General features: G+C 52.6%; 1 protein-coding gene, 1 long non-coding RNA gene and 1 gene segment (V, D, J or C); 1 reads left to right on the top strand and 2 right to left on the bottom strand.

Moving 5' to 3' along the window:
* The window catches only part of LOC123351453, an 83696-nt gene that overhangs the window by 45557 nt on the left and 14152 nt on the right, over window positions 1-23987 (top strand). The window lies entirely within an intron of this gene.
* The window catches only part of LOC123351450 (sulfotransferase 2B1-like), a 38079-nt gene that overhangs the window by 95 nt on the left and 13997 nt on the right, over window positions 1-23987 (bottom strand). The gene's annotated exons all lie outside the window — the stretch shown is intronic.
* Window positions 2058-2962, bottom strand: LOC123351451. The segment is given in 2 exon segments: window positions 2058-2748; window positions 2843-2962. Coding segments are annotated over 2 exon segments (423 nt in total).

The following is a 23987-nucleotide window of genomic DNA, read 5'->3' as shown; positions in this document are numbered from 1 at the left end:
GAGGAGGCCATCGGCAAAGAGGATGCCCATGTCCAGGGATTTTTTCATCACTGAATGTAGTGCATCACCTGAGACCCGCAGGAAGTAGAAGACGTGATATGGCAGCCAGCCGAGGTAAAAGATCAGGATCCTACATACATTTCACAAAGATGCTGATGACTCCTGGCACTCAGCAGACACCTTCCCTGCCATCCTTTGGTGAATTGTTCTGCATATACTTCACCCAGGGGATCCCTGTAAAACTCTCCCCCCTCACCCTGTGGCTTCTGCCAGGTGGCACAAAGAGGTTTCTGTGTCACGTGTCACATGAGACTTTGGGAAGTCCTGGGCCAAATCTCATTCAGTGGCACCTGCGTTGTGTGACCCTAGTGCCCCCGTTACCCCCCACGAACATGCCTCTGCTTCTCCCTCAGCGCCGCCTCTCCCTGAGCCATCCCAGTGAATCCCGTCGTGTTCCTTTCCACAACCCTTAGTCACCAGGGCCGGGTTTACAATGGCACCAGTGGCTCCATGGAGCCGGGCCCATGCTCAGAGGGGCCCCAGCCTGCTCCACTTGCCCTGCACCCCGAGACCCCGCTGGCTCCCCGCACCCACCACTTGCTCCTCAGGCTGAGGGCTCCTCTCCACCCCCTGGCCCCGCTCCCTGCTCCTCTCTGCCCCCTGTCTGGACCCCAGAGCCCCTCCGGCTCCGGGTATGGCCTGTCTCCCCGGGAGGGAGTGGTGGCTGTGCCCCAACTCAGACATAGGAGGCCCAGTTTAATAATACTGTGCAGGGCCCCATAAATCCTAAGGACGGCCCTGGTGGTGGGGCTGTGGGCAGGGGGGTGCTGGGCGAGGGGGGTGTTGTGCAGAGTGCTGTGCATTTGTGGGGGAGGGGAGGTCACAGAGAGTTTGTCGGGGCTCTGGCCATAGGGAATCGGGGAGGGGGGTGTTCCGGTGTTGGCCGGGGGGGCTGCGTGGCACAGCATGGGCCTGCCCCCGAGGGGAAGGGGAACCTGGCAGCACAGGGCCAGGTGGGGCCCTGAGCATCTGGCAACTGCCTCCATCGGGGCCACAAATCTGTTTGGCGCCGGGCCCACAAAACGTTCATCCGGCCCCGTTAGTCACGCGACTGCCCCCAGTGCCCCGAGTGCCAGCCCTGGGCTGAGTGATGTCACCGAGGGCTGAGGGGCGGGTCTTTTATCTCCATGGGGACTCCAGGACATCGTGGAACTTTATCGTGGGTTGGGACGTCTCAGCTCCACCCATTGACACCAGCGCAGAGCCCGGGCAGGGATTTCCCAATGGCGGGTGGGTGGAAACAATCCACGAGCCGCGTTGGAAAGTCCCAGCGGTGCCACGTTCCCAGGCTCAGCGGCGTGGGGTTTATTCGGGCGCGGGGTGAGCTCTGCCCCTCAGCCCCGCCCGGACGCGGAATGGCTCCTCCATACCGCAGCCTCCATCTATCTGCCTCAGTCCCGCCTCTTTGAACCAGGGGCTGTGAAAGTTCCCCAGCCTCACCATGGGGGGGTTGTGGGGATAGAGGCAATAACCGCTTGTGAAGGGGGGCGACGCCACGGCGAGGGGCCCCACATCGTTATAATGAACTAATCACCTTCCGCTGCGTTATTGCAATAAAGGTCCCGGTTTGCTGAAAGGCCCAGAGCCGCCCTGGTGTCAGTCAGGAGTAACTCGTGGACACTGAAAGCAGTTCCAGTGACTTTGCACTAGCGGAGGGTTTGGCGCCATGAGGAATTTGTTCCATCCATTGGGTGTGAGGCAAACCCCAATGAGGGCAGGGGGATGAACCCTATTGACTCTGACGGGCACTGGAGCAGTCCCGCAATGCGCTTGTCTCCTGTACACTGGCGGGGGCTGTCCTGTGAGTCTGACACTGAGACGGGCCCCGGGAGAGCCAACGTGCCGGGTCTCGGCGGGGAGAGTGACGCAAAACCGGACTCACTCCGGATTGGGGTTCCCCCATAAAGGGAGGGACCTGCGCACCGCAGGTTCAGGGGGGCTCTGGGAAGGAAAGGGAGACACTGACGGCAGAAAGAACGAGGCGTCCTTGTGGCACCTTAGAGACTAACACATTTAATGGGGCATAAGCTTTCGTGGGCTAAAACCCACTTCATCAGATGCACGCAGTGGAAAATACAGTAGCGAGCGATATATATGCAGAGAACAAGAGAAGATGGAGGTTGCCTTACCAACTCTAATGAGATAAATCAATTCAGGTGAGCTATTATCAGTAGGAGAAAAAAAAACTTTTGTAGTGATCCTCAGGATGTGCCATTTCAAACAGTTGACAAGAAGATGTGAGTAACCGTAGGGTGAATGTAACACAAACGGTAGGTTTGTGTTACATTCACCCAGTTGCCAGGTCTCCTGTCTAAGCCCGAAGCGGGGTGACTGTCACTGCTGCCCCCACGTGGCTGCTGGGAGAAGGGGGTGTCGCTGTGCCTTTCTCACAGTAATAGATGGCGGTGTCCTCGGGTTCCAGGTGGGACAGTCGCAGATACAGCTCATTCTCGTAATTATCCCTGGAGATGGTGAATCGGCCTTTCACTGAATCACGGTAGCGTGTCTGGCTCCCGTCGGGGTTTATAGAACTGACCCATTCTAGTCCCTTTCCTGGAGCCTGTCGGAGCCAGCTCATGTAGGAATCGCTGAGGACGAACCCGGAGATTTTGCAGGTGAGGAAAACAGACTCTCCGGGGCTTTTCACCCCCCCTCCGGACTCCACCAGCTTGACCTGGGACCGGACACCTGAGAATAAAGACAGGCCATTACTATCGGTATAGAAATAGCGATAACACAATGTTCCTCTAACTCTGCCAGTTATTCAGAGGGAGGAACGTACCTTCTAAAGCTGCTGCCACGAAACTTAAAAGGAGCAAAAATCTCATTTTTTCTGGTGCTGAAGCGGAAGGTTCTCAGGCGACTGGCTGGGAACTGCTCAGACCCAGGAGGCTGCGAATCGGGTCTCCGGGTGCAGCCTGGGCAGAGAGAGGCACAGATTTAAACAGGACACCGTCTCCCTCATTTGCATGTCCCCGCCTTGTACGAGACGCACTCTCCTCCTGCCCGGGATCTGATTGACTCGCCCCAGTGGGAGGGGGCTGTTGTCCCCTTACTGACATTCAGTGGGGTGTTTTGCTTGGCCAGCTCCCAGCACTAAAAGAATGGGGAGAGGCCAATGCTCCAGGTCAGCCTCAGTCAGCCTCTGAGCGGGATGGGTGGGGCGGGCAGGCTGATCAGGGAGTCAGGAGGCCGGGGGGTTCCGTCCTCCCTGTGAGCTGGAGTTGCCTGGGTCAGACAGAGTGGGGTCGAGCTAAGGAGGGAGCAGGGGCCCGAGCTGAGCTGGGGAGCAGAGCCTGGCCGGCCAGAGGGGCCAGGGAAGCAGAAGCAGCAGAGCTGGGAGCAGAGTCACAGAGACCCAGCCACCATGTCAGGGTTCCCTCCCCACTCTGAACTCGGGGGTACAGATGTGGGGACCTCCATGAAAGACCCCCTAAGCTTATTTCTACCAGCTTAGGTTAAAAACTTCCCCAAGGCACAAATCCTTCCTTGTCCTTGGGTGGGTACTGCTGCCACCACCAAGTGAGTTAGACAAAGATTCAAGGGAAAGGACCACTTGGAGTGTGCACATGGGTGGGGCCCAGCTGCTCCCTGCCCCCCTCATTGAAGCAGGTGTGCAGGGTTACTGCCCTGGGAACTGCAGGGCTCCAGTGGCCATGGGGCTGGCTGGAGGCAGGGCAGGGGCTGGCTGGAGGTAGGGTCTGGCTGCAGGCAGGGCAAGGGGTGCAGGGCTGGTGCGGGCAATGGGTGCAGCAAAGGCAGCTGGAGCCCCGGCCCTTTAAATAGCCCCTTAGCCTCCCACTATCCCAGGGCTCTGGGGGCTATTTAAAGGGCCCGGGGCTCCCCTGCTTCTACCACCCTGGCCCTTTAAATTGCCCCCCGGGGAAGCCAGGCCACCCCGGTACAGTGCACCGGCTCTTGGCCGTACGCCGTACCGGGGCTTGGGCGCGGGGCCCTCTTAGGTGCAGGGCCCGATTCAGGGGAATCGGTTGAGTCGGCCTAAAGCCGGCCCTGCTTTTGGACAGGTGCCAACCAGGTTATTTGAGCTTCTTAACCCTTTACAGGTAAAGGAGGGATTTCATGCTCCCCTGAGCTGTATGTTTATGACACTTCCCCAGTCCCCAGGCCCACAGTTTCTGCTAACTAATCAAATATCCCAGCCCTCGCCCTGCAGCCGCTCAATTTCTCCCGGGCCCTACGAGCTGTTCCCTTGAAGGGACAATGAGTCCGATCTTACCCTGCTCTCTCAAGCCCAGCATCTTGCACCACTGGCTCTGTCCAGTAGAACCAACAAGTCTGTCTTCACCCTCCCATTATTCCCCAGACTTTGTAGCCGGCAACTCCTGCCACTTTATTGTCTCGTTGAAGTCATGAACATTTCTTCTTTCCCTCTGCGAAAGGCCTGCCCCCCAGCCCCCGCCACTGGAGATGTGTCTACCATAGGTGAAGATATGGGCCCCCATAGCTGAAATATCTGCCAGTCGTTCATATCCTTAACCTCCAAAACCCCTGCAAGGAAGGGCAGGGCTCTTACCCCTCTCTTACCGATGGGAAACTGTGGCACAACGCTTTCATGAAAACACACCCACACCTGTTCTCCCTGTCTGTCCTTGTTCATCTCTGTCAGGCACCGATCTCACGCTGATAAGAGCCATGGGTTCTGCTTCCTCCTCTTAGTGACTGACTGTCTTAAAAACCCAATGAACTGTCCAGTGGACAAACAATAGGAGCCTGTTCAGAGTGTGACCAGCATCACCTCAGAACAAGAGCTTTAGCCGTTTGCCATTCAAAGATGGTGATATAACAAGGATAGTCCACGTCAGCCAGAAAGGACATTTCTTCGCATAGGTCACTCACCCTAAAATACCTTGCTGTAGGAGGTTCTCAGGATCACTCCTGCTGATTCCCCGCTGTTCAGGGAGACGTCTCTCCAGAGTCTAGCAGGCTGTGTAGCTCAGAGCTGGGTGGTGTCACCAAGGAACCTAGAGAAACCATGTAGGAATTCCCATACCGGGTCAGATTATGATTATTATTTATCATCTGTATTATGGTCGTGTCCCGGGGATCCTTTGGGCTGGGACAGCCGCTGGAGAGGGAAGATTTCCCATGGCGCTGGGAGGGATTTGGGATGGAAGGCCCTTTCCCTTCCCAGCAGTGACCGGCTACATTGAAATGATCCGTGACACTAGGAACGTGATCTGAGCAAGCCTGGCTCGTGCTTTTTAACAGGCCTGGGGGCCGCCTGTGGGTGCAGGTGGGAGACTCTGTGGGGTGAAGGCTGAGGGCAGAGTAAAGGTTTTGTAGTGGAGCCTCCCTGAGATTAGCGTGCCGAGAGCGGCCTGCCTGGGACTCTTTCTTTAGGGGAGAGTCGAGGGAGGATTCAGGGAGCACTGAAGGGAGATTATTATTGACGATTGATATTCACACTCCCATTCCCATTCACGCTCCACTTCCCATTTCTGCTAGAACTGTAAAGTAAGTGGGATAGCGAGAGGCCTTATGGTCTGTGTTTGTACCGTGCCTCGGACAATGGGCTCCTAGACCATGACTGGAGACCCTAAGCGCTAGGACCACAACCTCCAACTACTCCACCACCACTAATAAGTAACAATAATAATCAGTCATTGTAATAATAAGGAAGAAGAAGAAGAAGTAATAAATGGTAGACAGTAACTTTCTCCTTTTTATGCTGGAATTTCTGTTGTGTCCTGAAGGCTTCAAAATCCCATTCCCATCATGGAACACTGAGGGGCAACATCCCTATATCTATGACCTTTCACACCGACTCTCATGTTGCCTTTGCCGTCACAATTCGGAGTCACTCCTTTTGCCAGGAATATTCCCACACCCCTTCACACGTGTCCTTACTAAGTGACCCTGGGGCCAACTGACAGTCTCCACTGGGTTATTTTTCAAATCAGAAAGAGCTGCCGCAATCCATTAGTTTCCTTTCGAAATCCCGGCACGGACACTATGGAGCGATGGGCAACAAGAGGCAACATTGCCTGGGAATGAGAGACTTTATGGGTACGTCTTCACTACCCGCCGTATCGGCGAGTAGCAATCGATTTCTCGGGGATCAATATATCATGTCTCATCTAGACGCGATATATCGATCCCCGAACGCACTCCTGTCGACTCCGTAACTCCACCAACCCTAACGGCGGTAGCGGAGTCGACATGGGGACATCGATCCCGCGCCATGAGGACGGTAGGTAAATCGATATAAGATACTTCGACTTCAGCTACGTTATTCACGTAGCTGAAGTTGCGTATCTTATATCGATTTTCCCCCGTAGTGTAGACCTGCCTTATGCCTGGCCTGGTGACCCTTCCCATTCCTGCGCCCAGTGGGGTCTTGTTTATGGAGCTGCAGCCCCTCCGCAGCCCATGGGATAAGGGGGAATCCGCAGCTGGGGTTTCTGTATGATCATTTATAGGTTTCGGTTCACTGTGCGCCTTGCGCAGTAATCCCGGGCGGTGTCCTCGGGCTTCAGGCTGTTCATTCGCAAATAAACCGTGTTGTTGGGATTATCCCTGGAGATGGTGAATCGCCCTTTGACAGAATCAGCGTAGTACGTATGTAAGCCTTCTGCCCGTCAGAGCTGGCAGCAACAAGGGCCGGGTGCAGTATCCAGGGGTTCTGTTTCAATAACGCAATGAAAACCCGGCTTCAGCCCCCACCCAGTGACCCGGGACAATTCTAGGAGGCAACACTTCCCCTCTCGCAAGCACAGAGTCTGAGTGTAACAAAAGCCTTTTAATAAAGGAGGGAAACAATGTGGCATCACGTTGGGGAAACACCACAACCAGGATTCATAACACAAACCATGAGCAAAGACCCACCCCAAGTGAATGTGGCAGTGTCCTTTTCCCCTCAGGGTCTTAAGTCCAGCAACCCAACCGTCACCCCTCCCACGGCTTCTGGCCTTGGTCAGTGCAGCCCCAGAGTTCAGAAATTCCTCTGTGGAGTTTATCTCCCAGCCTGGGTGGAAGTGAGGGAGGTCTGGGGGGCTTCTTACATGCTCCACTGCCTGGGTTGATGGCCGAATGCCACGTCTCTCCGTGGGGTTCTGCTGCAACCTTCACCACCAGCTGCACCTCTCCGCCAGCCGCCCTGCTATCCGCTCCGCTCCGCTGTCCACCAGCCACCCTGCTCTCTGCTCTGTTCTCCGTTCCTCTCTGCCAGCCGCCCTGCTATCTGCTCCGCTGTCCGCCAGCCACCTTGCTATCCGTTCCGCTCCCCTCTCCGCCAGTCGCCCTGCTATCTGCTCTGCTCTCCTCCAGCCGCCCTGCTATCCACTCCGCTCCGCTGTCCACCAGCCGCCCTGCTCTCTGCTCTGCTCTCCACTAGCCGTGGACGGAGGAGGCCTAGTACTTGCTGTTGCCTGTTCCCCTCGTCGTGATACAGCACCAGCCACTCCCCTCTCCCAGCTCCTGTCTGATCCAGCCCAGCCAGGTGCTGCTACGATGCTGGAGATATTTACGAGCAGGTTAAATAAATGTCTATCCAGGATGGTCTAGACAGTAGTTGGTCCTGCCATGAGGACAGGGGACTGGACTTGAGGACCTCTCGAGGTCCCTTCCAGTCCTAGAATCTATGAACGGGATCCGACAGGATCCCAGGAAGGGGCTGGAGTCACATCCCTCCAGGCGCAAGGGCTGAGCTACCGTCTGTTGAAGGGAATGTAAAGACCCACTATTGGCTTTAGCGGACGGTGGGTCAGGCCCGTAGAGAGAACAGTATCCGGCTGGTGTACAGGCAGCAGCATGTGGAAACCTGTGTTTGTACTGAGGGCAGAGGTGTTTGGGACCCGATGCCTCCTTTCAAGAGAACGTTAGAACTATTGTTGCGTTTGGTTAGTTTTCAAAGGAAGCTGAGAGCATTTGTACCTATTTCCCAACAAACTGCGATAGGATTTTGACACCCGGCACTTTTCGGCCCCTTTGAAATCCAAGTCCTCGTTGTGACACCTTGACCGATCGATTCCCCAAAGCTCCCTCTTCTGCGCTGCGCATTTTTACTCTGCTGTCAGATAAATTCCACATTCAGACATGTGACTATTCAAGACACTCCAGTTTTTATGGACACGTGATCATAGCTGGAGCTACAGCTCTGATACCTGCTGACAGGTATTTTTTCACTGTCTCTAGATCCCGGTCCTGTGCCTCGTGCTGGATTGTTTGGGGGAGTGCTGCCCCCAACCGGCACACAAGAGAAGCACAATTCTGCAGCTTGAGTTTTTCTGTTAGCAGTATCTGGATTCCCCTCACCGTCTACACTGGCAAGGGCCGGCTTCAGGAAGTGCGGGGCCCAATTCAGACATTTTCGGCGGGGCCCCGGCAGGGATGACTAAAAAAAAAAAATGCAAAAAAAAGCCTTTCATTTCTTAGCAACCGGGTCCCTATAAAAAGTTCTGATTTAAGGGATGTGCCACAGTGTGTATGTTTTGTACCAATAGGGTTACCGTATGTCTATTTACAATTTTAAAAATTCCTATCAGACGGCGATTTAAGAACCAAAAAGCCTGACATGTCCAGGAAAATACGGCTGTATGTTACCCCGACCTAAAGTTCTTTTTTTAAAAGATGGGCCTGAACTAGAAATGAGCTTCACACGTGTGGGTCCCCATCCCCCCCGCCTCCGGGGGTGTGCTAGGGTGACCAGATGTCCTGATTTTATAGGGACAGTCCCGATTTTTGGGTCTTTTTCTTATAAAGGATCTCCCGACCCCCTGTCTGGTCACCTTAGTGGTGTGCACATGTGTGGGTCCCAGCTGCTCCCTGCCCCCCTCATTGAAGCAGGTGTGCAGGGTTACTGCCCTGGGAACTGCAGGGCACCAGTGGACATAGGGCTGGCTGGAGGCAGGGCAGGGGCTGACTGGAGGTAGGGTCTGGCGCAGGCAGGGCAAGGGGTGCAGGGCTGGCTGGAGACAGGGGGTGTGTGGGGTGGGCTGGCTGGCTTCAGGCAGGGCCGCAGGGGGGTGCGGCAGGAGTTGGCAGAGCTGGAGGCAGAGGAGTGCGGGACTGGCTGGCTTCAGGCAGGGGGGTGCAGCGGGGTTGTCTAGAGACAGGGCGGGGGGTGCAGGGCTGATACGGGCAGGGCAGGGCAGGGGGTGCGGCAGGGGCTGGCTGGAGACAGGCTGGCTGTGAGCAGGGGGTGTGGGGCTGGCTGCAGATAGGGGCTGGTGCAGGCAGGGCGGGGGGTGCAGCAGGGGCTGACTGCAGGCAGGGGGTGTGGGGCTGGCTGCAGATAGGGGCTGGTGCAGGCAGGGCGGGGGGTGCAGCAGGGGCTGGCTGCAGTCAGGGGGTGCAGGTACAGGGGGTACAGACCATCCTCTACCAGGGTAGTATGGTGCGTGCCCCCTCCTCCACTGGGGTAGCAGCAGCAGCAGCCCGGGGCTCGGGGGCTATTTAAAGGGCCCGGGGCTCCCCTGCTTCCACCACCCCAGCCCTGTAAATAGCCGCGGGAGCCCTGGGGAAACAGCGGGGCTCCGGCGGCTATTTAAAGGGCCAGGGCGGTAGAAGCAGCAGGAGCCTCAGACTTTTTAAATAGCCCCCGAGCCCCGCAGCCCTACCCCAGGGCTCCAGCAGTGAGGCTCTGGTGGCAATTTAAAGGGCCTGGGGCTCCAGGAGAAGCCAGGCCACCCGGTACAGCGCACCGGCTCTTGCCCGTGCGCCGTACTGGGGCTTGGGCGCGGGGCCCTCTTAGGGGCGGGGCCCGATTCAGGGGAATTGTTTGAATTGGCCTAAAGCCGGCCCTGGTCTGAGCAGTAAAGCAGCTCTGAGCGCTGTAACTCCCGAGGTGCAGACGCTGCCAAGCCCCTTCGTGCGCAGAACTGCGCCGTTGCAGCAGCACTCGGACGAGAGGCGTAGAGCTTCCTGCGCTGGGGCTACAGCACCGCGGTGCCAGTGTAGACACCATGGCGATTCCAGCGCTGTGATTGGCCTCCGGGAGGTGTCCCACAATGCCTGTTCTCGCCTCTCTGGTCACCGGTTTGAACTCTACTGCCCTGCCCTCGGGTGACCAGCCCTGTGCATTCCTTTGCAAATTTGAAAGTCCCCGTTCGCTCGGTGACGCATGCAGAGGTCTCAGCGCATCTTTCCAGGTGGCCCTGCCTGCTCCATGGACCAGCCGATCCCCAGCTTGGAGCAAAGCCGAGCTGCTGGACCTCGTCGGCATTTGGGGAGAGGAGGAAGTGCAGTCCCAGCTGCGCTCCAGCCGTAGGAATTATGATCCCTACGGACAGATTTCATGATGCATGAGAGAAAGGGGCCATGGCCGGGACACACTGCAGTGCAGGGTCAAAGTGAAGGAGCTGCAGAACACCTACCACAAGGCGCGGGAGGCAAACGCTGCTCCGGTGCTGCACCCACGAGCTGCAGGTTCTACGAAGAGCTGGACGCGATACTCGGTGGTGACCCCATCTCCACTGTGAAGGGCCCTGTGGATACTTCATTGGCTTGTGTGCCAGTCGAGAGTGGACTGAGCCAGGAGGAGGAAATCTTGGGTGAAGAGGGGGACCCAGAGGCAGAGGATGACTCGGAGGCCAGAGATGCAGGCCGCCAGGAGCTCTTTTCTATCCCGGAGAAGCCTAGCCGGTCACAACAGTCAGATTTTGGTGAAGCACAAAGAGGAGAGGAGGCCTCTGGTAAGTGGGGCTGATTTTGGGAATTGCTGAAGCGAGTTGTTGGGGGCAGGAGGGTTGCAGAAAGCAGGCTTTGTCTCCCACCTCATGCCTGTTCTGAGCGGTGGAACAGACTGCTGATAAGTATCAGAGGAGTCGTGTTCGTCTGGATCTGTAAAAGCAGCAAAGAGTCCTGTGGCACCTTATAGACCAACAGACGTTTTGCAGCATGAGCTTTCGTGGGTGAATCCCCGCTTCGTCGAATCCGTCTCTTCTTGAAGAAGGCCTGGGTGGTGGCGTGCAGCGGCTGCAGGATCCGAGGGACGGGTTTGCCTGGGTGCAGGAAGAAGTCGAAGCCGAAGCAGTCGGTGGGGTCACAGGATGGCTGCAGGGATGGCCAGGTGAATGGGAACGGCAGGGTAAAGTCCTCGGTCAGCACCCAGATGGCGAAGTCATCATCCTTGCCAAATTCCTTGTAGGCCCTCTGGATGCTGTGGAAATGCTCCTCCCACTTCTTGGTGTCTCCATCATAGATGTCTGGGAAGGACCCCGGCAGGGTCTGGACCAGCCCCGAGGGCGAGGACACTGTGCCATCCGTCAGGCTGTAGATGAGCCCTGGGTTGTGGCTTGGCAGAGCTGTCTGCTTGAAGATGGGCGGTGGGGGGAGCAGGAATTCTTGCTGGCCGCTCCCTCCGCTTCCTCTTTTGGGCTTGGAGGTGATGGCTGAGGCAGGAGCTGCTGGGTTCCCTCCATTGCCTGCACAGGTACAACCAAAACAATAAGGTGAGAGTCCCAGGGAGGGGAACGAGGGAACAGGCAGTGTTGTGTGGTGGGGAGACCAACATGGGAGCAGCAAAGGGAGTGGAGGGGCAGTGATGGGGGTGAGAGGCAGAGCGACAGCAGAAGGGATGGAGGATGGGATGGTGGGTCGGGAGGCAGAGAAGGTCTTGACTGACTTGAACATGGGCATGGTCCACCTCCATTGAGACTGGGAGAGCCATCTGGCCTGCGTGTTATTCTACCATGCCCTCTTCTTAGTCAGCTCCAGAAACGACTGGTTCCTTCCCACGCCCCATCCCCCGTTTTTACATTCAGTACCTTGGCTCTGAGGTGAGTAACTGAACTGCCCTGGGGCTGAGGAAGCCATTACTCACATGGCAAAGCAGAACCTCCAGAGAGTTGTTTATTACAATCGCCTGGGAAACGACAGGGGCTCTGGGGTGACATCAGACAGGAGAAAGGAGAGGGGAGGTGATAGCTTAGATGACACGTTACAGGATAAGGGTTGCTGCACCACTAGAATGTAGAACTTGGTTACATACCCCTCTTTCTTGCACTTCCTCAGCTGAGCTCTTTGCGGAAGCAACGGGCTTTTCACAGAGTGAAACCTCAGGGCTGTTTTCTGTAAAACCCTGAACATAGGTGTTAACAACTGTTAAGCTTCAGAGAGAGAGAGAGTCCAGTGCAATCTCTTATAAACTAACACAACACCCTGCAAATAGTATCTGGAATACTTCTGAATAATTTTTAAACACAAGCTATTTGGTACTAAATCTAGCCCTTTTACAGCCTCTCCGCTTTGGTGCTGTTGCATATATTTAAATACAAGCTTTCACATAGCCGTTACACGTTAGCACACACAGAGCAAACCTGCTGCTCGCCGATCTTCTTTCTGAGATGAGGTCTCAGTCTCCATAACACGTAGCATGTGTCACCATCACCGCTTGAAAAGAACGGCAGCATCTTGAGTCTTTCCCAAACGCTTCCTTGTCAGGAAACCAAAGTCTAGGGTTCCTTACATTCCAGCCCTTGGATTAATAACAAGGAGGGAGATGGTCCCCAAATTGGACTGGTTGGCTTCTAACTTTCCATGTTCTGTGAGATCCAATAGGTACCTCTGCAGTACTCTCTACAGATGTGGTGGTGGGAAGTTTCCCTGGTTTGTGTCCCTTCCAGTTGATCTTCATGAAGTTGACTCCTCTTGTTTGGGTCAAATTCCTCTGACTGAGGATTGAGTTCTGACTGCAGACGTTTCCTTTCTACGGCTCGGGTCATTTGAGGCCAATAAAACTGACCTCTAACGAACTCTAGTGTTCTTTCTGTTCCCACGTGGTGCATATCTTCTCATGGATTCCTTCTAATGCTGCCTCAATGAGTGTAGGGAATCACTAGCTATCCCAAATCTTCCCTTTTCTGAATCTTTCTGTACAAAACTCCATTGGACACAAAAAACTTTGGCCTTTCTCGTACGTCTAGACAGGTCTTATATTTCTCCTTCACTTCCTCACCCTGACTGGGCCTAGGGCCAGACTCCAGGAAGTGAATCACGTGTCCTATATGCCTATCTTGTCACTGCAAAACTTTCCAGTCAATGGGAATAGAATCTTGGGCATTTGTCCTTCCAAGGTATGGTCTCGGTGTTTGAAACTTGTGGTATGCTGAGTCTTCTCCAGGATTGTCCTCCTGAGACCCAGTTTGTACTCTGTGCATCTACATGGTTGCTTTGCTGGCTGTCCTTGTCACACAAATCCTCCAGCAGGCAGCTTTGCTGTTGGTGCACCAAACTGGGGTGAGGTGAGTTCTCAGTCTTGTACTAAATGATCTTGCTGTCCACAGTAGACACACATCCATCCTTTTGTCTGTCTTAGTACTGCTGACTTACCAGTTCCCTCAGGCTTCTCAGGGGTTAAAATGTCCTGAATTGGCTGGAGCAGACCTTGGCCTAGTATCTGCTACTGAGCCAGCTGCGGCTGCAGAGGTTTCTCTTTCCAGTCTATCTCAGAATTCCTCTCACCGGTTCCGCCTTTTCATCCCAGCACTCTTTCTCCATAGATCTCCCTGGAAGCAAGAGCTCTTCGTAGGGAATGTTTCTCTGTTGACCCTATGGATCCTGAGCACGATTTGTGCAACAGCCTAATTCGAACTAGTCTTGTATATCCCAGTCCAGTTCTGTATCTTCTGTGTCAATCCTCAAGAGATTCTTGGACTAATGAATGTAATCTAGCGAGTTAGAGCAGTGAGACTGTAAACCAGGACACCTGTGTTCTATTCCCAGTGGTGGGGGAAGGTGGAGCCTAGTGGTTAATAGATTCACAGCTTTTTAAGGACAGAAAGGACCATTAGGATCATCTAGTCTGGCCTCGTGCATAACACGGGCCAAAGAGCCTCACCCATCATTTCTGCATCGAGCCCATAAGTTATAGACCAATCAGAAATGATCTTTTAAAAAGCTGCACAGTCTTCAGTCGGGGGAGAGTTGTGGGGCTGGGAGTCAGGACGCCTGGGTCCTATTCTCAGTGCCTCGCAGGGTGTAGAATCTAGTAGGTTAAAGCAGGAACTCCTGGGTTCTACTCCCAACTGGGGGAGGCAGGAGTGCGCACAAGGAGGAGTAAGCAGGGGCACTCCCTCCCCCCCCCCCAATAATCGTCAGGGGCACAGAACTCGTCCAGCCCTGGGGCTGTGCTTGGAGGGAGGGAAGAGTGAGCTCCTGCCGGGGCCTGGGCAGGTGTGATTGCAAAAAAAGGGGTCAAAGGTAAATTTCTGCGCAGTCCCCTGCTGGGAGGGAAGTGAGGTCTAGTGGGTTGGAGCAGGGGGCCTGGGAGACAGGACTCCTGGGTTTTTTCCCTGACCCTGGGAGGGATACAGTGTTTAGTGGTTACAGCAGGGGCTCAGCATTGCACACAACAGAGGAAATGTGAGCGTTAAGGAATCTTTAGAAGCCCACAATCGCAGGACAGCTGCCTGTCTGTCACACTCAGGAGAGACCATCAAAACCAATCCCTTCGCACCTTTCAGTCACGAACGCCCCTTCCTTCCCTTTAAGAAACCCACAAAAGAAGAGCTTCCTGCCCCGGGCAGAGTCAGTCTGTGCGGACTGCAGCGACTGTGTCAGGGACCTGGCCCTGGACAGAGATTAACCCTTAGAAGCCACATCCCACCAACACGCAGGTAAGAAAGTACCAAACCCCTCAACCCTGCCTCAGGACATCGGAGGCTGGATCAGTACTGGGAATAGGCCCCGTCCCCTGGTGGTCTATAGGGAGCTGGCTGATTACGTGTTGCTGACTCGTCTTATGGTAACAGGAGCCAGAGACACATGAAATGTTTTCTGAACAGTATTTGGTCAGTGGGCAATTTCTGTAGTTGCCACAGTGACATTATGAGGCCATGAATGGGAGAGTGGGGACAGCAAGGCAATGGGGAACAGGAGGGCACGCGGGGCTTGGGGATTGGAAATGGGAAGGGAGACAGGGTTGGGTGTTGGAGACCAGGTGGAGAGATGGGAGGCAGTCCAGGGGCAGCCAGAGGGCAGGTGGGGTCAGGCTAGAGGGAACAGGAGGGGAGGCAGGGTCTGGTGAGGGGGAACGGGAGGGGAGGTGGGACCGGGTAAAGGGAAACGGGAGGGTAGATGGAGGCTTGGAGGGTGGGGACGGTGGTGGCTGGGCGATGGGGAATGAGATGTCAGGTATCAAGTGAATGGGAATGAAAGTGGAGATGGGAGGGGAGGCGTTTTCACCTGGAAATGGCCAATGGGCAGGGAGGTGCCTATGAGACAGTCTCTCTTAAACTGTGGCTCATTCTGTGAAAAAGATTGAGAAGCCCTGATGAAATCCACAGGATTGGGGTTTATTTTAGCAAACTTGAGTTTAAAATGTTGCTGCCAATTGCTCTGAAAATGTGAACCTCTCGGAGCGCTGCCTGGTCCTGGGATGCAGAGGGGAGTTTATATATTTCCTCCGTAGCTTGTGAGACGCTTAGAAATCCTGTAGCCACTTGCCTTCATTAGGATGGTATGGATGAAGATATATTGTGGAATGATTTTAGAACATATTAGCTAGTTGAACTGGACAGGAACCAAATATTTCATTTCTCAGGATTATTAAAAAGAATTCCAGTCTCAACTGAAACACAAAAACATTCAATATTTCCCATGAAAGAAAATTCTAAATTCTTTTTTTGATTTAGGTGATTTGAAATCTTTTGTTTCAACTTTTTAAAATGTCAACATTTTATATGCAAAATAATGAATTTCATTTTTAAATAAAAAATTAAAATACTCCATTCTGAAAATGTTGAAATGCTTCACTTTGCTTTGTTTTTCAAAAGGAAATTTTATCAAAATCAGCAGGTTTTTTTCTAGATATTTCGATTTCAACTAAAACACTATTTGTCCTTGAAAAATCATTTTAATGAAAAATGTCCACGTTTGATTAGCTAATCAATGCGCATTCTAATAAATGTATTTGCAGACTCTAGCTTTTACATAGGTCCTAGGGATGCTGCTGCACTCTCTGGGGCTTGAAGTGGTTTCCATCATAAACAGGGTTATAGTTTGGTGCAATGGCTGTCAGCACCCCCACTATACAAATTGTTCCAGTGGGCCTGACCTTTTATCCTCATCAAGATAAGCTTCCAGAGACATGACATTTGTTCTTTGTTTGGTCAGTACAAGATCTGCACCGCCTGAACCCACACCTAGATGGCAGCACTTATTCATAATCCCGTTCTCCTGGACATGACTCACATAATCTTCATGGTGGCCTATAGCCTGGCCTTCCTCTTGGGCATGGTGGGAAATGGCTGGATCATCCTCATCACTGGCTTCCAGGTGAAGAAGACAGTCACTCCTATGTGGTTCCTTAACATGGCCATTGCTAACTTCATCTTCACCTCCTTCCTACCCTTCAGAGTTATCTACACAACCTTGGGTTTTCGTTGGTTCTTGGGCACCGTGATGTATAAGTTGACCATTATTGTCACCTCGCTCAACATGTTCACTAGGGTTTTCCTCCTCACTGTCATCAATGCCGACCACTGCATCTGCATGGCCTGCCCTGTGTGGTCCCGGAACCACAGGTCGCCCCGCCTGGCTTCTTTGGTTATTCTGGCCATATGGATCCTATCCCTTGCATTGAGCTTGCAGTACTGTGATCTCTGGGATTCCATGAGCTCATCTTCAGAGTGGAACATCACCTCTGGCAATCTGACAAGTGTCCAAGAGAACCTTTTGCTGAGAAAACGAAGGATGATGGCCCATGTTGCTATCCACTTCCTGGTTGGGTTCCTGGTCCCATTAGCCTTGATCATCACCTTCTAAATTCTTCTAGCTGCCAAACTGAGAACAAGCCATCTCACTCAGTCCAGGAAGCCCCTCAATGTCCACCTTGCCTTGATCCTGATCTTCTACCTCTGCTGGCTCCCATATCACGTCTTTTACTTCCTGCGGGTCTCAGGTGATGCACTACATTCAGTGATGGAAAAATCCCTGGACATAGGCATCCTCTTTGCCGATGGCCTGCTCTATTTGCACAGCTGCCTCACTCCCATCGTCTTCCTTTCCATGGGCCAGGAGTTCATGGGCTGCAGGGAAAATGCATGTAACTACCAAAATGCTGTGCACTTGGCAGGAGAGCCGGCTGAATAGGGGAGAAATGTTCACGGGGAGATGGAATCCATTCACGAACTATATGCTAGCTCCAGATAATGAGCTTCCTAAGTGTGTTGTGTCCCCCTATAGTAACTGAACTGTACAAGAAGATGACAGCCTACTACTGCTAATGCACTTAGCTGCTCCTTAACCTCTGTGCTTAAAGTGTGGTGCTGAAGTTTCTAGGTTTAATTCCTGCTGATGGCACATGCTGGGGGAGGGGGATCACTACACAAAAAGGGATCGACATTCATGACCAATATTTTTCACAAGGAATGGCTGGGCCTGCAGCGCTTGGGGCACTTGACCACAGGCCTGAGCCAACGGGCATCTTCCCACCGCTATCAGTGGGGACTGGATCAGATCTTGCTCAGGATGCTTTGCTATCGTGCCACTAAAATGCTGGTCTGTAGCATTCTCTGGTGTTCGCGTCCCTGCTGATATTCTAGGCTCAGTGTCGACATCTAACAGCCTCACAGAACAGCTGGGGTGATTTTCTTTTGCCAATAAAGGGATTTTCTCCCCGTGACGCTCTCATTTGAAATAAGTGGCAGTGGCTCTGTGTTGGGGATGGTCGGTCTTAGCAGCAGCCTTGTGCTTCAGATGGGGTGGCCACCTGGTGGCTAGAAGGGAACAAATTCCAGTGTTCCAGAGTCTGATCCTGCAGCTTCCCTCGCCCATGTGAGGGGACATGAGGCTCAAAGCCCAGCCCACAGAGCAGTTCAAAGACAGGAGCTGGACCAGATGAGCTGAGGGCCGGGGAGTCAGGACTCCTGGGTTCTACCCTGGAACTCTGAGGGGAAAGGGGTCTAGTGGTTGTGGGGAGCTGGTGGGAGTCAGGAGCACCCGATGAAACTAGTGAGCAGCAGCCACAAGGACCATGGGAGCCCAGACTGTCTCTCCAGCAGGCAGCCGCGGTGACACTGGGTCCATGTTCAGTGCTCAGAGTGAGGTTGCTTTATCCTGCAGTGGTGGGTACAGCTGGCGGTTTTGCTTTCTCATACAGTGGGCCACACATAATGCAGTTGAATAGTGAGGGTGGTTTGCTCTTCCGTTCCCCTGTTTTTGGTGGCACTTGGAGCACATTATAGGCAGCCGTTAGCTCAGTCTTCATGCCTGTGTGCGGTGGGAAAGGAAGCTGACTTGTCCGAACGCCAGACAATGGCAGCGATGGGAACCAAATCCTCTCTGCCCACTTCCCCTGCTCGAACCCTGCAGACCCAAATCCCCTCCCCGAGCTGTGGATGGGACCCAGGAGTCCTGACTCTCAGCCCCCCGCCCTCCCGACTCTAAACGAGGAGACACAACTTCCCTCCCAGACCTGGAAATACAACTTTGGTGTGTCTTGTTTATTTAGCTGTGAACTCCTTGGGACTCTCTGTTCCTCTATGTTTATACAACGCCCAGCACAGCAAGGCCCAAATCTCAGTGACGGCAGGGACTGTCTCTCGCTGTATCTGGGCAGCGCCCGGCACAACAGGGTCCTAGCACACACAAGGCATCGACCTATCACTATACAGATGTTAACTACGAATGAAACAATGAGGTTATCTCAGGTGAGCTGCCACCTGAACTACTTTTGGGGTCTCTCCAGATTGACTCCTGCTCTACACTGTAACATTTAACCCTCTACAGTAGCGTTTGAAACGCACTTTCCATCCACACACAAAACTGCTTTAGTCAATTATGGTTGGCTCTAAGCAACATCACAAAGTGACTCTGCTCTTTGATGAATAAAGAACAATTTAGCCCAGATCATTCCAGGCTCAATTGTTTCATGAGACCTGTAACGGGGCCTTGAGACTCCAGGCGGCATTCGGAGTGGAGCTAACGACTCCTCTCAGCTGCCTCGTTAGCCCCTCTACATCTATCCCCTCCCGTACCAGGGCTCCTACTTCATCCTTCCGCCTCCCAAGGAATATCTCTCTGTGCCCATGTTAATGTAACCAGACCATGTCCTCATGCTACAAACCACTTGTGGTTGTACCTCCGCTAACATCCCCACCAGCACGCGGCACCACAGGGCCGTGATCACACCTGGGGCTGCGACGGTCTCTCACCATTTGTGTGTGTATCACCTGACACAACAGGGTCCTGATCTCATCTGCCTCCTAGTCGCTACCATCATACAGATGTTAAATAATAACCATAATCCGATCCGGTATGGGAATTCCTACATGGTTTCCTGGGCTACTTGGTGACACCACCCAGCTCTGTGCCACACAGATCCACAGGGATTAACCAGGTAAGTACTGAAAAGGCCGGTACTTGGGGTTCAGTCGTGTACCTCAAACCCTAGATTACCAGGAGCTGAACAGCTGCTAGACTCTGGAGAGACGTCTCCCTGAACAGTGGGGACTCAGCAGGAGTGATCCTGAGAACCTCCTACACCAAGGTATTTTAGGGTGAGTGACCTATGCGAAGAAATGTCCTTTCTGGCTGACGTGGACGATACTTGTTATATCATCATCTCTGAATAACTAACAGCTAAAGTTCTTGTTCGGAGGTGGTGCCCGATCAGACTCTAAAGAGGCTCCTATTGTTTATCGATTGCACAATTCACTGGGTTTTTAAGACTGGGAACAGTCAGTCATTAAGAGGAGGAAGCAGAACCATGGCTCTTATCAGCGTGAGACCGGTGCCTGCCGGAGATGAACAAGGACAGACAGGGAGAACAGGTGTGGGTGTGTTTTCAGAAGAGCTCCTGCATGAAAGCGTTGTGCCACAGTTTCCCATCTGTAAGAGAGGGGTAAGAGCCCTGCCCTTCCTTGCAGGGGTTTTGGAGGTTAAGGATATGAACGACTGGCAGATACTTCAGCTATGGGGGCCCATATTTTCACCTATTGTTGCCGGCTCAAAGAGCCTGAGGCGGAGCAACAGCAGGGGTTCGTTGCCCGGTGTGCGTCGCACTAATTATCACACCAGGGTGGAGAAGCAAAACCAGGTTTATTTGAGCCCAAATAAGGTGCCAGGGAGAAAAAGCATTCTCAGATCCTGCACAACCGCGCGCAGGTGGGGTCCCAGCATTTATACCCCCCTTGTTTGTGTAAGCCTTTTGTTCGGTTTTCCCCCTCACCCCTTCCTTCCCCGCAGCAGTTACTTTAAACATTACATTTCAGCGTGTTAGAAAAGTTCCCATTCGCAAGCTTATCTCTGGCCTTCACAGCACAGGCACATGTAGACTTTTCTTCCCCCTCTCCCCCTGCTCCCCGCCGCTCCTGCATCTGCAAGCTGAGACAGCTGACAGTTACACATTTTGCTTGCTGTCTCTGAGGGCTTGGCTACACTTACAAATTTGCAGCGCTGCAGCAGGGTGTGAAAACACACCCTCTGCAGCGCTGCAAATTGCGGCGCTGCAAAGCCCCAGTGTAGTCAAAGCCCCAGCGCTGGGAGCCGCGCTCCCAGCGCTGTCCATTATTCCCCACAGGGAAGTGGAGTACGGACAGCGCTGGGAGAGTTTTCTCCCAGCGCTGGTGCTTTGATTACACTTAGCGCTTCAAAGCGCTGCCGCGGCAGCGCTTTGAAATGCAAGTGTAGCCAAAGCCTTAGCATCGTAGGCTGGTTAAAGTTCACAGCATGTAAGAAGTTTGGTTCACTTCAGGCCCAAAGTCACAACTTTGGTTTACTCAGGCCTAGTGGCACCAACAATTCGGTAGATACATCTCCAGTGGCGGGGGCTGGGGGGCAGGCCTTTCGCAGAGGGAAGGAAGAAATGTTCATGACTTCAACGAGACAATAAAGTGGCAGGAGTTGCAGGCTACAAAGTCTGGGGAATAATGGGAGGGTGAAGACAGACTTGTTGGTTCTACTGGACAGAGCCAGTGGTGCAAGATGCTGGGCTTGAGAGAGCAGGGTAAGATCAGACTCATTGTCCCTTCAAGGGAACAGCCCGTAGGGCCTGGGAGAAATTGAGAGGCTGCAGGGCGAGGGCTGGGATATTTGATTAGTTAGCAGAAACTGTGGGCCTGGGGACTGGGGAAGTGTCATAAACATACAGCTCAGGGGAGCATGAAATCCCTCCTTTACCTTGTTGTGTATTTGGTTGTCATTGGTTTTTGTTCCTATGGCAACTGAGTTAGATTATTAGGGGATAGCCCAGCCGGTTTCGGCCGGTTGGGTGAGCTCTCTGTCTGTAAATAAAATGGTGGTTTTGTTAGCTGTCTGCTGTCTGGCCTCAAGTGATTTCTTCCTAAACCGGCTGCCCCCAAGGATATAACAAGTGGCGACGATGGATGGGATTCCAGTGCTGCTCCAGTAACAGAAGGAAGTAGAAGTCAAGGTAAAGAACAAACAAACAAAAATACTGCTTGTTTGCACTGACTGTGAAAGTGAAACTAAAATCATGGCTACTCTGACCAGGCCACTGGAACCGTTTGATGAGAATATAGAGCAGTGGCATGTGTATACTGAGCGTTTTGAGCCTTTTTTTATTGCAAATGACATTACAGAAGCGAAGAAGGTGCCAATTTTCTTAAGTGTTGTAGGGGCTAAAACCTACTCCCTGATACTCAGCTTACTACACCCTGTTAAGCCTAAGACTAAATCTTACAGTGACATTGTGGAAATCCTGGGGTCCCATTTTTCCCCAAAACCACTGGTAATTGCTGAAAGATACAGGTTCCACAAAAGAGACCAAAGGGAAGATGAAACAGTTGTACAATTTGTAGCCATTTTTAAAAAGCTAGCAGAACACTGTGAATTTAAAGAGATGTTAAATGATGCCCTGCGTGACAGGTTAATGTGTGGCCTGTACAGTGAAGCTATACGGAAGCGCCTACTGACAGAGGCTCAGCTTACCTTACAGAAGGCTGTTGATATTGCTGTCTCCATGGAACTGGCTACAAGGGAGGCGCAATACATCGGTGCATCCCCTAGGGTGCAAAAAGTGTCACAAGAACCGACCCACAAAACGGTGCAGAGTCAAGAATGTTACCGCTGCGGTAAGCCAGGACACCAGGCATCAGAATGCTGGTGTAAGGATCTGGTGTATCGACACTGTGGCAAAAAGGGACACATTGAGTGTGCCTGTAAACAAAAGAAAAAGAGGCCTGTGGTCTGGCCGACAAAAAGAGGAACCCTGCATACCCTAGAGCAGACCCAGGATGATCAAGGTGACACCTCATCGCAAGAGGAAGTGCCACTGCATGTTTTGTCTTTGGCAATGGGCTCACATGAATACTGGGTAACCCCGTTATTGGATGGCAAACCTATATGCATGGAACTGGACACCGATGCAGCCATCTCGCTGGTCTCAGAGACTGTGTATAAAGAAAAGCTACAGCATCTTCCGCTTAAGGCAACAAAAACTGTTCTGAAGACGTATTCGGGAGAAGCTGTGCCCATGTTGGGCACTATTGATGTTAAGGTGGAGCTCAATGGACAGGCGGCTAAATTACCACTGTTTGTGGTGAGAGGTAACTACCCAACCTTAATGGGTAGGTCTTGGCTTGGGAAGATTCAACTGAACTGGGCAGAAGTGCACCGGATGACTAAAGAAGAAACCAGTCTAACCCCTATACTAAGGAAACATGCTGCTGTTTTTGGAGATGATTTGGGAAGTATGAAGGGAATCACTGTGACATTGAACATTAAACCTGACAGTCCACCAAAATATCTGAAAGCCCGAACTGTGCCATATGCCATCAGGCCAAAAGTTGAAGCAGACCTGGAGCACCTGGTCACCAATGGAGTCCTAATACCAGTTACCCATAGTTCATGGGCCACTCCTATCGTTCCAATCGTGAAGAAAGATGGCTCTCTCCGGATTTGCGGTGATTTTAAAGTCACTGTCAACCCAGTGTTGTGTGCAGAGCAATACCCGCTTCCCCGCATCAATGACCTCTTCGCAGGCCTGGCTGGGGGACAAAAGTTCAGTAAGATTGATCTGAGTCAAGCATATTTACAGATGCACGTCGATGAAAAGTCCCAAGAGCTGTTGACTATTGTGACTCATAAGGGGCTTTATCGATACTGTCGCCTACCCTTCGGAATAACATCTGCTCCCGCCCTGTTCCAGAGGGCTATGGACCAGATCTTGTGTGGCTTGTCAGGAGTTCAGTGCTATCTGGATGATATCCTGGTCACTGGAAGAAATGAAGAGGATCACTTAAAGAATTTAGAGGCTACCCTACAAAGACTGGAAGAGTATGGCCTACGAGTTCGCAAAGACAAGTGTGAATTCTTCAAGCCCTCTGTTGAATATTTGGGACACATCATTGATTCTGCAGGTCTTCATAAGGCCCCTGCAAAAGTTAAAGCTATTGTGGAGGCTCCCCCACCTCGAAATGTAAGCCAGCTGCGCTCGTTTCTAGGACTACTGAACTATTATGGAAAGTTCATCTCACAGTTAGCCACACTGCTAAAACCACTTCATGAGCTCCTTGGGCAGAACAAGGCCTGGAAGTGGACTGAAACCTGTGATGTTGCATTTAACAAAGCTAAGGATGCATTGATAAATTCTGAAGTTCTAACGCACTTTGATCCATCCTTACCACTGCAATTGGCCTGCGATGCCTCCCCTTATAGAGTGGGAGCAGTCGTGTCACATATTATGCTTTCAGGAGAAGAGAGACCTATTGCTTTTGCTTCACGCACTCTAAGCAAAGCAGAAACTAACTATGCACAAATCGAACGTGAGGCATTAGGAATTGTTTTTGGAATTCGGAAGTTTCATCAGTACCTGTTTGGGCGAAAGTTTACTCTTCTCACAGACCATCGACCTCTGACATCAATTTTTGGACCCTACACAGGCATTCCCCCATTAGCTGCTAGTCGTATGCAACGTTGGGCATTGTTACTTTCAGCACACACATATGAAATCAAATATCGGAAATCCACTCTGCACGGCAATGCAGATGGCCTCTCAAGGTTGC

This window comes from Mauremys mutica, chromosome 17, assembly GCF_020497125.1.
Source record: "Mauremys mutica isolate MM-2020 ecotype Southern chromosome 17, ASM2049712v1, whole genome shotgun sequence".
NCBI lineage: Eukaryota > Metazoa > Chordata > Testudines > Geoemydidae > Mauremys > Mauremys mutica.
This window is presented reverse-complemented; position numbering and strand designations above follow the sequence as displayed.